This window comes from Pan troglodytes, chromosome 12, assembly GCF_028858775.2.
Source record: "Pan troglodytes isolate AG18354 chromosome 12, NHGRI_mPanTro3-v2.0_pri, whole genome shotgun sequence".
Taxonomy (NCBI): Eukaryota; Metazoa; Chordata; class Mammalia; order Primates; family Hominidae; genus Pan; species Pan troglodytes.
The window spans coordinates 111,525,942-111,545,039 of record NC_072410.2 but is presented as its reverse complement, the minus strand read 5'-3'; the positions used below and the strand labels follow the sequence as shown (position 1 = coordinate 111,545,039).

Here is a 19,098-nt window from a genome sequence, read left to right as displayed (position 1 = left end):
TCACGAGGTCAGGAGTTTGAGACCAGCCTGGCCAACATAGTGAAACCCTGTCTCTGCTAAAAATACAAAAAATTAGCCAGGCCTGGTGGCAGGCGCCTGTAATTCCAGCTACTCGGGAGGCTGAGGCAGGAGACTCACGTGAACCTGGGAGGCGGAAGTTGCAGTGAGCTGAGATCACACTGCTGCACTCCAGCCCAGGCGACAGTGTGAGACTGTCTCAACAACAACAACAGAAACAGAAATAACCCAACTAGTAGACTCCACTGCCATTATTAGGGCCTTCCCATTAGCCAGGTGCAGTGGCATGCGCCTGTAGTCCCAGCTACTAGGGAGGCTGAGGTAGGAGGACTGCTTGAGTCCAGGAGTTCTAGGCTGCAGTGAGCTATGATCACACTGCGCTCCAGCATGGACAACAGAGTGAGACCCCATCTCTTAAAAAAAAAAACCTTTTTTTAATTAAAAAAATTAAAAAGAGCCTACACAGATCAGCAAGACTCATTCATTCCTTGGAAACAAAAAGTATCATAACAAGGTTTAAAAAAAATGCTTAGTATTAACTAGGCCTTTCAGGTATAAACACTTATCAGTAGGATAATTCCACATTCAGAGGGCACTGATCTGTATTTGTATTCTATTTTTGGAATTCCAAACACTGGAATTGGCCTGTGGTATACAAAATAAAACTCCTTCACCAGTTGATTACCGTATTATTTCCTAGCATAAAAACAAAAACAACTTAAATATAATGATTCAAATTAGGCCACACTCATGACACATTAGCAAAAATCAAAAGAACAAGCAAAACACGCACATAAAACAGTGGCCAACATCATTTGTCATTGGCAAAATGCACTACAATGGCTATAATTACAATGACACACACTACCAAGTGTTTTGTGATAATATGGAGAAACTGGAACCCTTATACATTTCTAGTGAGAATGTAAAATGGTAGGGCTACTTCAGAAAACAGTCTGCAGTTTCTCAAAAGTTAAGCATAAATTTACCATATGACCCTGCAGTCCCACTCCTTGGAATCTGTCCAAGAGAAATGAAAACATATGCCCTCACATATGGTGAATTCATAAACAAAATGTGTATATCCATAGCCATGGAATATTATTCATCAATTAAAAAGAACATAGTATTCATGCTGCAACACACATGAATGTCAAAAACATTACGTTAGGTAAAAGAAGCCAGGTGGAAATCACTGCGTATTTTATGATTCCACTTATATGGAATTTACAGAACAGACAAACTTATAGAGACAGAAAGCAGATCAGTGGTTGGCTGGGGATGGGATTCAGGATTGACTGCAAATAAGATCAAGGGAATTCAGGGGGGGTGATGAAAATGAATTGTGATGATGGTTACACAAATTTGTAAATTTACTAAAAATCATTATATTGTACACTTACAATGGAAGACATTAATGGTGTATAAATTATACCTCAATAAAACAGTTGAAAATAAAAAGAACTAGCAATGCTAGTCAACAATGATGCCTGACTCTATATATTCAATACCTGCTCATTCTCAACCACCAGACTTTTATTTCAGAGCTGATTCTAAGAGCTAATAAGAGACTGAAACACATTTTGCCAATTGCACTACATCTGCTGGCTGTATTTATTTGTTCAACCAATATGAAAGGCTTATTACAAGTAAGATACTATGTATCACTCTTCTTTGTCTGCTAAATGAATACCAACCACTAGTAGATGTAGAAGAAAAACTATCACAGCTCTAAATTCCATTCTTTCTGTAACTGTTTTAAATATGGTCCAGAGAACACACAAAAAAAGCACCTGCATGTATTAGGGAAAAAAAAGAAATACTACAAACATGAAACAGTTTAAAGCCAAATCAACACATGAGAAACCAGAATGCTTAATACCTGACAAATTCTCAAGTCATCGTGACTTGCAATGACACACTTGATTCCTGTCAAAAAAATCTCATGCTCTTCAACTTAATTTTTAGTACTATTGAAAAATATTGCCTTACTATTAATAACAGCCAATACACTATTTTAAAGGATTTCACCTTGTGAACACACCACCAGCATTTCACCTGCCCTGCTCATAAAGTGCAATTCCAACACAGGCATAACTAGGTACATAAAAAGAAGTAAATGTGTTTAACCAGAAAAAAGTTAAGGAGAAGGGGGAAAAAATGACACATATAAATAATAAAAAGCTGTTCAGCCCCCATGAGGTATCTTTACTTCACCTAAAACACTGAATAAAATTCACTTAATTCTTTCCAAGACAAACTGTTTCACAACAATCCGGAAAATATCCAAATCACAATTTGCTTTTCCTACATGATCTCCAAATTAATTCTACTTCTAAACCCATCCTCCCTGCATATATAGATGTTTACTTATCTTCTTTCCTATGGATAGATAAGAACTTAGTGACAGGAACACATATCAAAATGTTTATCTGGGAAGTATTTTAATTAATGACTCTTCAAGTAGAGATATTTCTACAGGTTATCACTCCTGTTATTTAAAAAAAGAGGCCGGGCGCAGTGACTTGAGCCTGAAATCCCAGGACTTTGGGAGGCCAAGGTGGGCGGATCACAAGGTCAGGAGTTTGAGACCATCCTGGCCAACATGGTGAAACCTCATCTCTACTAAAACACAAAAAATTAGCCAGGCGTGGTGGTGCACACCTGTAGTCCCAGCTACTCGGGAGGCAGAGGCAGGGGAATCCCTTGAACCCGGGAGGCAGAGATTGCGGTGAGCTGAGATTGTGCCACTGCACTCCAGGCTGGGCGACAGAGAGAGACTCTGTCTCAAAAAAAAAAAAAAAAAAAAAAAAAATTGTTAGTTCATTCAACAAATATTTACAGAATAGGAAAACATAAAAGACTCGTACTAAAAGAGCTCATATTCTGTGCATTAAATAAAAATAAACTCAAAAGCCAAGAAGCATATATGAAGGCAATGCTTAGCATATTAAGCATTTGTCAACACAATCATGCAGGTAATTAAGACAATACCAGCCCTGCTCTGGCCCATTTCTATCTAAATAAAGTACTGCTAGAGAACACTTCGCTAATTCATTTCCATGGCATAGAAACCTCAATAATTAAACATTAGAAATTGTTCCAAGTCTATAATCCCTTGAAAATAAAATGTCTATCACTTGCTTTATAACTAAAGAAATCTGAGGTGAAACTCTTTTAGAGAATAAAGGAATTCAGACATTGAATATAAGTGGTCAATCACCTATGACAAAAAAAAATTATAAAGCACTTTAGATATCTGAACAAACAGCCCATACCTTACCAAAATGAAGTACCAAACCATAAAATCATTCCTGGACTTAGAAACATTCCCCAAAAATATTATTGACAATGAACTAAAAATGAATCCAAATAGTTCCCTTTGACTGATACACACACACACACACACACACACACACACACGGAAGGGGAAGACGGGGAATGAGAGAAATGCTAAGTATTGTGACCCAAATGCTTTTTGAAAAGATATGTGAGGGTCATTTAGAAAACCTAACTGCAGAATTTACAAGAATATCTATATAATTTAATAATACTTTAAAGGGGGGCAGGAGTACAGATGAGAGGAAAGAAAAATGACTCCAATTAAGGATAAAGTGAGTATAGTTTTAGTTGAGCCCCAAATGCACCATGATTTCACATCAATTTATTAAACAGTAAGCTCCATATGCTAGTCCACCAAGGGAAAATGTTCTGTTATTATTTTTAAAAGCTGTAAGTTGCACTGAGTCATCCACATTCTCTCCACCAGTAATCCTTATCACTAACAAATTAGAGTTTTAAGTATAGTTGTATAGCATTTTCATGAAGAAATTCAAGAGGCCCAAATAGAGACCTAACCTATAATCATTAGACCTTAATCATTAAACCTTTTTTCTCACCCCAATCACCACTCTCCAAATAGAAAGTATAATAAAGAGACGTAAACAGAAACTCCCAATTAATATTTTGGGAAATTTAATACCTAGACAAATCTCAATCTCCTGATATAATCTTTGAACTCCTACTTCATACTTTCCATCAGAATTCCAAATGAAATGAAAATATCAATAAAAATAAAGCCATGTGAGAACAAAAAGTCAGGTATATGATGATACAATCCTGGTAACAGAGAATTTCCTAAACATGACCACTAAGCCAGAAATCACTTTACAGTGAAACGATTGATAATTGTGACTATATAAAACTCATACTATTCATTAAATATTTAAAAAGATAAAGCACATGAATACTGTAATTTTTAAATACATATAAGATATATAAACCAAAATGTTAATTTAAACAGTGATTATCTCTAAGGAAGGAGATTGTAGATAAGTGCTATTAGCATTTATACCCTTCTATGCTCCCTAAATTTTCTATAATGAGAGCATATTATTTTTATAATTTAAAAAATGACAAATCTTTCTTCACTTCAAAAAATAAAATCTGTGTTTCCCTCTCAGCCATAGTTGGTTGTCATTTCCCTCAGGTACAGATAAAACTAAAAAGAAATGACTTTTTTTCCAGAGACAGGGTCTCATTCTATCACCCAGGCTGAAGTGCAGCAGCACCATCACAGCTCACTCAGTCTCAAACTCCTGGACTCAAGCCATCCTCCTGCCTCAGCCTCCTGGGCAGCTAGGATCACAAGTTTGTGCCACCATGCCTGGCTAATTTTTTTATTTCTGTAGAGGCGACAAATCTCACCATGTTGCCCAGGCTGGTCTCAAACTTCTAGTCTCAAGCAATCCTCCCAACTCAGCCTCCCAAAGCACTGGTATTACAGGCATGAACCACTGTGCCCAGCCAAGAAATGACTTTTGAATTGAGCATGGGTTAAACAATAGAACCAGGACTGATGATCCGGTGTAGCTACTAAGGTGGTAGAAAAGCAAATTTAAAAGTCCAACTGTCAGTAAACTGACTTTTAACAAAGGTGCCAAAGCAATCCAATGAGAAAACTTAAATTTTTTTTAAATGGTGCAGGATAGTCTGGATAACTGGATAATTATGTGGAGAAAAAAAATTAACTTCAATCCCTAACTCACACCACACATTAAATTTAGCTTAAAATGTACCCTAGACCTAAATGTAAAAGTCAACCATAAAGCTTTTGGAAAAAAAGCAAAGGAGAATATCTTCACGACATGAGGATGGTGACAATTACTTGCGCAGAAAAGCAATAACCATTAAAAATTTTTATTAAAAAAAGAGATACGGGGCCAGGCATGGCGGCTTGTGCCTGTAATCCCAGCACTTTGGGAGGCCAAGGCAGGTGGATCACTTGAGGTCAGGAGTTGGAGACCAGCCTGGCCAACATGGTGAAACCCTGTCTCTACTATAAAAATACAATAATTAGCCGGGTGTGGTGGTGCATGCCTGTAATCCTAACTAATCAGGAGGCTGAGGAGGGAGAATCACTTAAACCCATGAGGTGGAGGTTACAGTGAACCGAGATTGTGCCACTGCACTCCAGCCTGGGCAACTCAGCAAGACTCTACCTCAGAAAAAAAAAAAAGAGACAGAGAGAGAGATACACCATAAGCTAGGAAAAAACATTCACAAAACATTTATTTGACAAAGAGTGTTCTCTTTATATACAAAAGAACTTCTAAGATTCAATAATAAATACAAATAAATGACCCAATGTTTTTTAATGGGCAAAAATGGAGGTATGTTGCTTTGAACAGATGCTTCACAAAGGAAAATATATAAATGGCCCGTAAGTGCAAGAAAAAGTACATCATTCATCATGAGGGAAATGCAAATCATGCAAATCAAAATCACATTTTAAAGAGCAGTGTCAGGGAAGATGTGGAGCAACTGGAACTCTCATATACTGTTGGTGGGAGTATGAAATGGTATAACTACTTCATAAAAAGATCTGGCAGTTTCTTTTTTTTTTTTGAGACAGAGTCTCACTCTTGTTGCCCAGGCTGGAGTGCAATGACCCGGTCTCAGCTCACTGCAACCTCCCACCTCCTGGGTTCAGGTGATTCTCTTGCCTCAGCCTCCCAAGCAGCTGGGATTACAGGTGCGTGCCACCACGCCTGGCTGATTTTTTTTTCTTTTAATTTTTAGTAGAGATGGGGTTTCACCATGTTGATCAGGCTGGTCTCGAACTCCTGACCTCAAATGATCCACCCACCTCAGCCTCCCAAAGTGCTGAGATTACAGGCATGAGCCACCATGCCTGGCCATCAGTTTCTTAAAAAGTAAACACATATCTGCCCTATGAGTTAGCAATTCCACTACAAGGTATTTAATTTACCCAAAAGAAATGAAAACTTTCATAACAACTGTATTAAGAGCCAAAGTAGGCTGGGTGCAGTGGCTCAGGCCTCTAATCCAATGTTTTCAGGGGCTGAGGTTGGAGGATCACTTGAGGCCAGGAGTTTGAGACCAGCCTGGACAACACAGCAAGACCCCATTTCTGCAAAAATAAAATAAAATAAAAATTAGCCAATTACAGTGGCACACGCCTGTAGTCCCTACTAGAGGGGCTAAGTTGGAAGGATCATTGAGACCAGGAGTTGAAGGTTATAGTGCGCTATGACTACACCACTGCATCCCAGCCTGAGCAAGAGAGCAAGATCTTGTCTCCATATTTTAAAAAAATCAAGCCAAAATATATAATACACTGAGCACTCTGTATCCATGAATCCAACCAACTGTGGATCAAAAATAATTTGGAAAAAAAATAAAAATTAAAAAATACAAACTAAAACAATACAGTATCGTATTAGGCATTGTAAGTAATCTAGAGATGACTTAAAGTATATGGAGGATATGCACAGATTACATGCAAAAACTAATGCCATTTTATAAAAAGGACTGTGCGTCGTCGGATTTTGGTACGTAGGCAGACTATAAGGCAAGTATCCTGGAACCAATCCCCGGAGAACACCAAGGGACCAGTGTACATTCTGAAAACAAAAAACTGAAAACTAGTCCAGGTATGCATCAACACGAGATATCCAAGCAAACTGCAGTTTATACATATAACAGAAGACAATTCAGCAATGAGAAAAAGGAATAAACTGCTGACACACACAATAACACAGATAACTCTCAGAAACAATGCTAAATTAAAGAAGCCAGACACAGAAAAGTATATACTATATGATTCCATTTTTATGAAGTATAGAAGAAGTCAAAGTAATCTTTACTGCAAAAAGAAAAAAATCAGAAGAATGACTGCCTCTAATAGAAGAAAATGGTGTGTGAAATTAGCTGAAAAGGTGTGAAGGAGATTTCTGAGTTGGTAATAATGGTCTGTATTTTTACAAGAATTTGCATTAAATAGGTGTGTGCATTTGTCAAAACTCACCAGCGGTACACTTCAGATCTGTGCATTTCATTGCATGCAAATTTAATCTTTAAAAAATCTAAACAAATATTGAACTCTTCTTAATTAAATACATACTGAAGTGTTTGAAGGTGAAGTATACTAATATCTCCAATTTACTTTAAGTGAACCAAAAATAAAAGATGTATTGATAGATGGATAAAGGAATGGACAGATAAAGAAAATACAGCAAATACAGCAAAATATTAATTATGTGGTAAATATATGGATGTTCACTGTCGATTCTTTCACCCTTACTATACTTCGAAATTTTCTATAATAACATGATGGGGAAAATTTTCAACTCTATCCATTATATTAAGTTGACTGAACATAGTATATCTTAAAATCCAGCAATTCCACTCCCAGATATATACCCTAATCTACAGGAATTCTTCACGTGAGCTCCAGAAATGCTCCTAGCAACACTTTCCATAACAGAAAAAAAAAAACAAAAAAAAAGAAAGAAAGAAAACTGTAAATATCCATTAAGTAGATTGGAGCTATACTGATTATCATAGCAGAGAATATGAATAACCCACAATGTTAGTGAATCTTAGAAACACCATTTTCAGTAAATAAAGCAAGTCACAAAAGAATACATAAAAATGCTGACATTTTATAAAGTTAAACAAGTAAAACTAAACAATATTGTTTAGAGATACACACAAATGTAGTAATCTATGAAATGAAGCAAAGGAACAATAAAATGTTCAGGGTAGCAGATGAGAGAGGATGCGGGAAGACTGAATCCAGCAGCGGCGACGGCACACAGGTAACTTCTACAGGCTAGTGTTCCACTTATTAACTTGTGTGGCGATTTCATGAATACGTTTTTACGCTTCGTAACTTATATTTGCATACTATATTTTTAGAATTCAAAATGGGAAAAAGAGGGCTATCTGATCAAGACTCGGGAAATAAAAAACAAAAAAGTTAGGTTTCAAGATAATTATCCACTATTTATTTACAGCTACTGAAGTGTATGTAAGTCCGTATTTCCTTACTTAGTCTACATTGGCCTTACCCTGGGACCAAAATGTTTCCGAACTCAGAATTTCTTGGATTTTAGAATGGTACACAGTACATACACTGTGTACTCCCAAAAATGCTCTTGAAAATCTGGGCAGCACCCTGAAATCAAATACATTCATATTCCTCCAGCAAAAGGCATTATTATTTACATCAAGAGGAATGACTAGACCACAAGTATTCTAATGTCAGATTAGGTCAGATGTTATCATCAAATACATTTTATCAAAAACTGGGTTTTTTATATATCAAAATTGTGGATAAGGGATTGCGGACCTGCACTTGCTTCACATCAACAGTAAGTTCCATACATCACCTTTTTTTTAAAACCTCCCTAGCTAACTCATTTTCTTTAAATATCTCCTATCAACATGAAAGTTTTAAAGTAAACTAGTCACATTTACACTATAAATGCCAAACTCTTCATAAAGAAAAAAATGTATACAACGATTTTTAATTTTTATTCTATTTCATTTTTATTGTATCTTTATAATGTTCTTACTTATTACATGATGGGAAAAATACATATACAATTTTATTTTAACTAGGCAAATAACCAGCAGCATGCTGAAAGAGTCTAAGCACTGAGATAATATTGTCAGATAGTTTACAAGTATAATGAAATCAATCAAATTATTTTATGTTTTATGCCACTGAAAATTGTAAACAAAGTTTTAATCACCTTTGCCCATCCACACAAGTCTTAAGTAAGAGTTTACCCAAGTGTGAGTCCTACAGGTTATTGTGACTGTTTACTCTTTGAAAGAGTAAAATAAATCAACACTCAAAAAGCACAGACCTTTAGAAAAATATCTCTTCAGCAAAGCCTGAAACACAGTTCTTTTTACCATAATAGGTAAGCAGTATGAGAAGCTGGTCTTGACAACAAAGCATAGGTATTTACCCAAAGGTTTCAAACACTACAAAAGCATATTACTGAAGACTCGCCTCCAAAAAAAAAAGAGGCAGTAGAGAAGCAAAACTCTAAGTAATACTAAGCGGCTCACAATCTGCAACCATAAAAGAGATATACTCTTCTCAGATTAATTTAAGGACCCACATAAAGCCATGAGCCTTTGCAGAGAAACAAGATGTCATCTTTACACTGATTTAGTCTTGGAATCCAGCTCTACCTATGCCTAATGATTGCTAGCACTTTTCTGATGACAAATTCAAATGATAATGCTACTCACTCAAAATTATGTAGCAAGAAATAGTTGCAAATAAAGCCATTTTCCTTTGAAAAGAAAATTTAAAGCAGTTAACTAATAACATGCTAAGTGTGCACAGGAGAAGTGAACTAAATTGAATGAGCACTGTGATGTACCAAGCACTAGGCTAAGCACTTTACACGTTATCTCATAAAACTTTGTTTCCTACAGAGTTTTACCTTCTAGGCCTAGCCCACTGAAAGCATCATACAATCATTTCTGGTGTACTTCATCTTCTTTTGTCATCTTAGGAATATACTATTTTTAATGGTACTTTCTGAGCTCCTGAATGTAGTGTCGCAGCTGTGTTTGCTTTAAATTATATTCCTTTAAATTTTCTGTTAAAGACAAAATATGTATTTCCTATGGCAAAACCAAAAAATAAATGTCATAGGCAGTAAAACAATGACCAATAGTGAAATGCAACCTAAATGCTAAGGTTTCAGATCTTTAAAGTGATACCAGCCATTATTTCGTCAGTATTTCAGGAAATATAATTTTTATAACATTCTTTTAAACATTAATTTACAGTTTCAGTTTGGAAAAATGAAAAGATTCCAGAGACGGATAGTGGTGATGGCTGCACAACAATGTGAATGTATTTAATGCCTGCCACTAACCTGTACACTTAAAAATGGTTAAAAATGGTAAATTCTGTATACGCTACCACAATAAAAAATCCATTCTAGTAGTTCATAAATAAAATACGTGTAATTTAAAATTAATTTATTATAAAAAAATTTTTTAATTTAGTTTATCAATTTGTAACAGAAACACCAGGAACCTTGCTCCAAAGGAATAAGGGACGCATTTTGGCTTGGAAAGGTTTACTGCACCTCAAGCATATTTAACCAACTAGAAGCAGCAATAACAGAGTCTGTCAAGTCATCAGCATCTGATGTCAATTCTCAGATCCGTAATGTGTCACCTTAATAAAAGTGTGTTTTGGCTGTAATAACTGCTAAATGAATGAACTGTGTCCTGAACATGTGAGATGTTTCACTTTTAAAAATAGCCTCCATTTTAATAATCTGGAAAGGAATAAAACAAAATGCATGATCATATTACATGTATAAGCTACTTACATTCAAGCTCAGAATAACTCTAATAATTATGATTAATATCATTAAAGATCTAAGATATCAAAGTGAATTGCAAAACGTTTCCATCTAGGATTTAGTATGAACCTGATGAATACTTGAGATTTGCTGTACTATTTTTAACTAAACTTTCTGGCCTTAGGTCAAAGTTTTGCTAGCAAAATACCAAAGTGAAAATGCTGGGAGTGCAGCCCAGAGTCTCCGCTTTAGCCTAGGAAAAGCTATGCCATCCATGCAAGCAATCTTACTCCCGATTAAAGACTTTCAAAGACTGCTCCCATTAAAACATAGGAACACATTAACCCGAAAAACAGTAAAACATCAAACACATGTGACACAATATAGCACATCACTCATTACTTTCTGTACACTGTGCAGAAAGACACTATATAGCTAAAGTCAGTTCCTGCATTTTGACCAAACAGGACTGAGTCACTCTGCAAACGATGCCTGAAACCTCAAAGGATAACCAATCGCCTCTAACCAAAAGCCAGTCCGTCCGTCCCTGGAAAGGGAGGAGGCAGTTTTTCTCATCATACAGTAAGGTTTATCCCAGGAGGGAATAGAACTAAACATCTGCATTCCAGCACAGAATGTCTAACGGATCTAAGGATCTCCCACCCTAGTTCTAGTCTTCCAGAGTCAATTTAATATACAGAGTATCGTTTTCACTTTTCTTCCCCTCCCCAGGGTAAAAGTCCACACCCCCTTTTCCCATAAATGCATCTACACTGCACACTACTCAAATTGCGAAATACAATCATCTATCCTAACAAAAATAAGAAATAAGCCAGCATTCTACGGTGCATTTCTATTTTGTAAAACATGCTCCTTTCTTAACCAAGAGCCAATTAGCAGCCTTTACGGTGCTATTAATCTGGATTTCAAAGGTCGTTATAGGAAAGAGACGCAATGAAGAGGAGAGATTTATTCCACTCCACAATTCAGACTGATATTTTGGCTCTGGCGCAATAATCTCAGGGAATTAAATTTACAGCAATTAAAATGCACTAAATAGCAAGTATGGAATGCTCAAACGCAAGTGAAAACAGCAAAACTTTAGCTGTGTGTTCCAAGATTTCAGACTAAAAGGAGAGAGTGAAGGCAGCTCTTTGTCATGTACCCCAGTGAGTACTCGCAACAGGGACAGCATCAGGTTTCTTTCTCCCTCGCTCGCACCAAGTCCCCACGTAGCATGACACTTTCAAATCAGCTAACCTGGTGTATGAAGGATGGCCAGTCCTCCACCCACCTCCCCAGAGTGGGCAGGCGGAAGGAGAAGAGGGGTGTTTTCCTCCCAGTGCTGCAAGAAAGGAGCAGCCGGGGATGACACCGGCTCCAGCAGGAGGTAGAGGGAGGAATCAAAGGCGGGTCACTACTCTTGGAACTCGGTGACAGAATCTTTTGGTCTCCGGCCCCGGCTGCCGGAAGCAGGGCGGGGTGGGGCAAGACCTCCCCCTCCCCACGGGCGGACGGGCACGGAGGGCTGGGCGGAGAGGGGATCTGAGGTGTGAGCTGCAACGAGCAAGCTCCCAGGCCCCGGCCACCTACCAGCAAGCTCTCCACGTTGATGGGGGAGCGAGGGTCTCGGATCAGCGCCTCCAGCTTCCTCTGGCGGCTCGCGCCTGCCCCGTCCCCCGGCGCGGTCTCGGGGGCGCCGGGCATTTTCCCCGTCGGCGGGGGCCGGCTCATGCCGCCACCGCTGGACCCGCACTCAGGCTCCTCGCGCTCAGGTTCGGCAGCCTCGGGGCCTAGCACCGCCCCCGAACCACCAGCTTCGGCCGGGACTCCACCCGGGCCCACCGCCTGCCTCTAGCTCCGGCTTCGGGTCTCCAAGGCGGTCCCCCGCCTGGGGGCTGCTCCCAGGGGCCCGCCCGGCCCAGCCCGGCCCGGCCCTGCCGGGAGCGGCGGGGAACAGACGGCGTCCCCGCCCCTCAGTCAGATTCGCGCCGCCGGTCCGCTGGTCCTCAGCGAGTGCCCGCAGGAGTCCTCGGGCGGGAGCAGGGAAGTGGCGCCGCCACCGCCGCGGCCCGGACCGCCCCGCCCTCTGGGGCCCCGGGAGGCTGAAGCCCAGGCCTGGGCCACTACGGCCGCCGCCGGCCCGCTGCCATGGTCGCCGCCGGCCGCCTTGCAGTCCCCGAGCCAGCTCCCGGCGCACACACTCCCGCGCGGCCGCCCGTCTCCGGCCGCGCGCCGCCGCTACCCACAAGCCCCTCCGCCCGCAGCCGCCGGCGCGCGTCCCCGCCGGCCCTGCGCGCGCTCCGCTCCGCCCCGCCCCGCCCCGCGCACCGCGCTTCCTCCCTTTCTTTCCCTTCCTGCGTCTGTCCCGCTCCGCTTTCTCCTCTGCGCCCCTTCCTCGCCCGCCCTCGCCTCCTCCCCTTGGCGAGGTTCTCTGAGGCGAATGGCCGGGCGCGCGGTCACGGCCGAGCTCCTGCTGGGGGAGGGGAGACGCACCCGGGCCGGGTCCTTCCGCGCGCCCCCTGCCCCTCCCGCCGGACCCCGCGGACTACCCCGCGGCCACGAGGCGGAACCCCAGACTCCGGGCCCAGCGCACCGTGCGCTGGGGGGGAGCCCGGCCGCGCCCCCCGCCGCGGCCCCCGCTGACTCAGCGCGCAGCTATGCGGGCCTCGCCTCACCCGCGCCCAAATAATAGCGACCGAGCTCGGCGCCCGCGAGGGGCCGCAGGGCCGGGGGTTTCGAGGCGAGCCTGAGAGGGGGCCCTGGGTGTCTGGGATTCCGAATTAGCGGAGGCGGCTGGAATCCTAGTCCTGGGGCAGGAGGGCCTGGGATCCTGAAAGCGTTTCTGCCCGGCGTAGACACTAACCACGTCAAGAGAACGAGAGAGCACCGGAAAAAGGCTTTCCAGCCGCAGGCCTTCGCGGGGTCTTCTCCTTTTGGGGGGCGGAAGGGGGGTGGTTATCGGGGCCGTTCCGCCGCATTCCTGCCCTCTCGGCGGCCGGTGCCATCGCTTAGATCCGCCCAGGGCGCAATCCGAAAATTATGTGCCAAGAGCTATAAAACCGTTCATAGAGCCCCTTTGACCCAGTAAACCCATTTAAGGAAGTACATTTCCAAGGAAATGATCCAAAGGGCGAAGAAGGGGGAGAACTTGCAGAAAGATGTTAACAGCAGGGCTATTCACAATGTTCGTGATGACCAAAACCTGGGAATGGGCCCAGTTGTCCAACAACTGAGTAACCCAAACAGGCGCCTTCACATTAACAGCAAGAATCCTGGCAGGTATGCAGACAGTGTCAAACATGAAATTTTGGCAAGTACATGAGAAGGTATATTAGAAATAAATGAAACAAAAAAAATCGTTTGTACACACTAAAACTATGTAAAATGAGCAGCTATAAGAACCAGAGAATACAGTACTTCTTAAATAAATGGGATTTTTTTCTGTAAAGATGCTTAAGAACAAATTAAATTTCAAAAAATGGAAAAACCACTCCGAAAAGCAACAATCTGATATCCATTAAGTAATAAGAATGTTAAGAACTGTCTCCCTGGCATGTCAGAGATAAACCCGAAGATAGGGTGAAGCCCCAGCCCTGTAAAAGTTGCATTTTGATCCAAACCATTGGATTAGTTGGAGCCTCTTCTTTGGTTTTAGGTTAGTTAAAACCACCCCTAGCTGGACTCATGCAGGAAGAGGCCCCGATGATCCATCCAATGCAGCTTTTCCCTTTCAGATAGTAACACTGACTTCACATCCAGAGAGTCCTTTAAGTCTGTGTATTGAGCTACTCATTCAGACCTCCACAGAGGCCACCAGGAGAACAGAGGGAGCTAGACACTCCCACTTATGCATTGGAGCAAAATAATGAGATAATCTATGATTATGGATTATTTTTCTGATGACAAAATAATATGCAAGGCAAAAGGAGCACTCTGTCTAGCGGGGCGTGGTGGCCTGTGCCTGTAGTCCCAGCTCCCCCTGAGGCTGAGTTGGAGGCCTCCTCCATTGAGCCCAGGAGGCCAAGCCTGCAGTGAGCTGTGATCACACCGCTGCACTCCAGCCTGGGCAACAGAGTGAGATTGTCTCAAAAAAAAACAAAACAAAACACTGTGGTTCTCAGTTTCCAAATTAATTTTGACTGGTTGTATATTTGTATGTAGCTTGGTGGAATAACAGGAAGCCATGGTCCAAATACCGAACATGAAAACCTTATTTTAAGAGTAGTGATCAACAAGATATATATCCTGGGCATCTTCTACATATACTTATTTATATAGACCAGAAAAAGCCATAGTACAGAAGATTTTTACCCAAGACCTATCCCATTGTCTACCTGGAAGAAGAGAAAATGAATCTGTTGATATGAGTTAAACCTTTTTGCAGGATGGGGTAAGGAGGAGGTTAGTACAACAATTCTTGTTTTCAAAAGTAATGCACAAATGCATTCTTGTAAAAGTTCAAACGAACCAGAAATATATGGAACGTAATCTAAAATTTACTGTTCTGACTATATTTCCACATACATTCTTATATCACTCAAGGCCTTTGGCCATTCTCATACATATGTATTATAGATACATGTTACCTTTTCCCCACAGACATGAAATTATACCATATCATGGTGTTTGGCAACTTGGTTTTTTCCCTCCATTACTAATATGTCCTAGAGGCGTGTCCATGTCTATAGGCAGAGATCTGCTTCATTCCGCTTACCTGCTGTCCTCTACTCCTCAGTTTGGATGTGCCACACTGTAATTATTCTCTATTCGAGAGCATAGTGGTTAAGAAACAATTGCCAAAATCCTGCCCCAAACACACACTTGCCATGTGACCCTGAGCAAGTTACCTAACTCCTCTGTGTCTCGGGGTCCTCACAATATTTGTTATAAAGTGCTTAGAAATGTGCTGGCCCTCAATCAATGCTAGATATTATTAATATTTTCTCACTGTTAAAATGATCCATTGACATCCTTGTATCCTCATATTTGAATAGTATAGATTACTAAAAGTGGAATTGTCATAACAAAGGGTAGGCATACTGTAAATACAGATGCTGCCAACCTGTTATTTATTTATTTATTGGAGGCAGGTTTGCATTCTGTCCTTCAGGCTGGAGTGCAGTGGCACGAGAGATCTTGGCTCACTGCAATCTCCACCTCTAGGGCTCCAGCAGTCCTCCCACTTCAGCCTCCTGAGTAGCTGGAACTGCAAGCACACAACACCATGCCTGGCTAATTTTTGTATTTTTTTGTAGAGACAGGATTTTGCCTTGTTGCCCAGGCTGTTCTCTAAGTCCTGAGCTCAAGCGATCCACTCACCTCAGCCTCCCAAAGTGCTGGGATTACAGGGGTGAGTCACAGAGCCGGGCCTCAACCTGGCCTTTAAAAAGATGCTACCCGTTTACATTCTCAGCGTGAGTAGAAGAAACTGCCCATGTCCCTTCACCTTTCCCAGTATTCAATACTATATTTTTAATTGTTGTCAATAAAATGGGCAAAAAACGCCATCTTGTTCTGACTTGTATTCCCTTAATTACTACTGAAGATAGGCATTTTGTGTATCTATTTCTTCTGCAATTACCTGTTTATATCTTTTATCCATTAGTTTTGTCTCTTTTTATTATTTATAAGAGCTCCTTATGTATTTTGGATATTCCTTTTTGTTATATTATAATAGAATATATTAAAATATGTTACAGTTTGTGAAGATTTTTTTCCAGTCTGTTGCTTGTCATTCAGTTTTGTTTTTACCTGTTATGCGGTCAAATCGGTTGATATTGTCCTCTACAGCTTCTGGGTTCTGTATCTGTGTTGAGGAGGATTTCCAACCCAGTTTTTAGGTCACACAGAATACTGGAATTGCAACAGGTTATGAGGAAATGGCAGTTTCCTAATATTCTCAGCTCAGCTCATCCTGAATTAGCTGTGGAAGGGGGTTCCCTGGGCTTGCTGGTCTCCAAGGGAACTCCTGCTGTGACTCCTGTTGCCACGCGACTCGGGCCAGGGTTGACTGCTCCTTTCTAACAGAGTCCCCAGTGTGTCCTGAGCACAGGTGAGACAGGCAGGAACTTGGACAGAAACTTTTGTTCAATAGTAAGGAAGAACAATGGAAAAATAAACACAGAAAATACAGGGCATTTAACCAGGCTGGCCTATCAATGGATAAGGCTTGGATTGTACCATAACTGTTCATAGCTTGCTCTGCAGAACTTAGAAACTCCACTCCGTTTCATATGAATTTCTTTTCTCTGTCTCTTCATTCCCAATGGTCTATTTGACATCCACTACCCAGCAATGCCTTCCTAGCCCTCCTGATGCTTCCTCACCCAGACTGAGGGTCCAGGCCTCCTTCTTTTCTCTGAGATCCATCTCCTCAAGTTTCAGTTTTTTATTTGAGGGATCTGCCTCTTCCTCAAGAATTAATTCACCTTTCAGATGCAACTTTACCCTCTCCACCCATAGCTAGTGCTGGAAAAGGACCATTTTTGTCTTTTGACCATGTGGCTTTTGTAATTACTCTTTTAATTATAACTATTATTTTAAGGACTAACTATGTGCTAGGCAGCACGCTTTATAGAGATTATCTTAATTCTTGAAACAGCCTTTTGCTTACGGTAATATTACTATGCCCATTTTACAGGTGATGTAATGAGGACTCATATATATGCACATGGAGTGAATAAATGAATTAAGGAATGGATGGGTGAAAACAACAAACTGTGAATGGTCCAGCCATCACCAATAAGACACGTAACAACTTTTCCCATCTCGCTTCACGCTGCCAGGCAACGCAGGCTGGCATTGTTGTAGTGAGTTGCTTCTGTTCCACACAAGCCAGGATTTAATAACAGAATAAAGGAATGAACTCGCAATACAAAGGTGTCATTATCTTTGTAAACTCCTCTACTATAAAGGGTACAGGGTTTAATGGTTTATGAAATAGAGTTTCATCCTAAGTTTCATTCATGGTTCTGGTAATAATTCCCAGGGTGAATGAGAAAATTGCTGAACCCCTCTGTGAGTCAGTTGCCTCATACACAAAATAGAATTAATGAAGCTTGGTTGTCATTAAGGCTTCTTAAGATCTGCAGATGAAAGATACTGCATTCATCCAACACAAATTATTCACCAGTATACTATGAAAGACTCTCAGAAGAGAAAGCTTTGGTCACAGCTCAGAAGTGCACTAAGAAGTAAATGGTAAGTCACTGCAAAAATATGTACTGTGTAAATGTATATATTTGAGAACGGTGATCCCAAGAAATGACTTGGAGGATCCTGGAAAACTAAGTTTGTTTCTGTCTCTGCCAGTTTGGCAGGGGACCTTGATGTCATACCTGGCAATCTCATTTTCCCCATTAGTGAAATAGAAGTGGCTCTGTGATGCTTTATGTGATTTTCCTGCTCAAAAACTTTCACTGGGTCTCCTATGATTGTGTGTGAAATCCTCAGCCTGGAATCTGGTCTTTCTACAGATGTCAACACCTCCCTTTTCAGACTTTTCTTCCAGTGTTCCTCTTCTCTTTTTCTCAAAATGGAACACCCTTGGCTGATTCCTCTTTGGTTAAGACGATTTCCACCCATGTGGAATGGCACCTCTCTGCCCCTCTCCACCTGTGAAGTCCCTACTCATCCCTCATGAAGGCCCCTCTTCCTTGAGTGAAGACTTGATTCTTACTGGGTTCTAGATCCCCTTTAGCCTTTAACAAAATATTTAGCAAAGTGCTTGCCTCACATGCATGAGAAGAACAATATTTCCATTTCCCTTTCAATGCTTTTCACATCCAAAACCTTGGGTCTGTTGTTAGTCCAGAGTAAATTAGTAATTTCCCATTATTAACCATGAAGAATACTTTTCTACTATTCCACTCTCCAAATGCTTCAGTTCAGCAAAACTATAAACTGTGTAGGATGTATCATTCACAGAAGTAACCATGCCATTCCCACCTCTGTGCCTTTGCTGGTGCTGTCCCACCTTCCCTAGCCTCTCCTCAGTCCTCTCCCCTCATGACCCACCCTGGAAGGCATTCTTCTCTCAGGCCAGTTTCCTATCTCCTGCTTTCCTTCTACATTCAATTTGAGCATCGTGCTTGCGGGTGCTGTGGTAGATACAAAAGGAACTGAGTATGGGTTCTTTCTACACAGAGTTTGCAGTCAAGAATTGTTGATGCAAGCTAGAAATAGTGGCGTATGCCTGTAGTCCTAGCTAACTGGGAGGCTGAGGCAAGAGAATCACTTGGGTCCAGGAGTCTGAGTTTAGCCTGGGCAACATAGTGAGACACCGTCCCTAAAAAGAAACAAAAAATGTTTAAGGAATTGTTGATTGAATAGATACTCAGTGTATTTTTAATGGTTGAATGGTTGAGTGAATGTATAAATGGAAAAACACAAATAATTTTAATTCAACAAACATAAGTGCCTGAAGAGA

General features: G+C 41.1%; 1 protein-coding gene across 9 annotated transcripts in view; it reads right to left on the bottom strand.

Annotated features, from left to right (window-relative positions):
- ROCK2 (Rho associated coiled-coil containing protein kinase 2) overlaps window positions 1-13,708 on the bottom strand; it is a 165,615-nt gene extending 151,907 nt beyond the window's left edge. For 5 of the 9 annotated variants that reach the window (XR_010149192.1, XM_063789308.1, XM_054678250.2 and 2 more), the window contains exon 1: window positions 12,261-12,857. Coding sequence is in view for 5 of the 9 variants with exons in the window: in XM_063789308.1 (XP_063645378.1) it covers window positions 12,261-12,401 (141 nt within the window). In the remaining 4 variants the exon portion in view is untranslated. Of the gene's footprint in view, window positions 1-11,927; window positions 12,207-12,260; window positions 12,893-13,533 lie in introns of those variants that run through there. The other 4 variants (XM_063789312.1, XM_054678255.2, XM_063789309.1 and 1 more) reach the window with 3 other exon arrangements.
- Window positions 13,709-19,098: the final 5,390 nt, after the last annotated feature.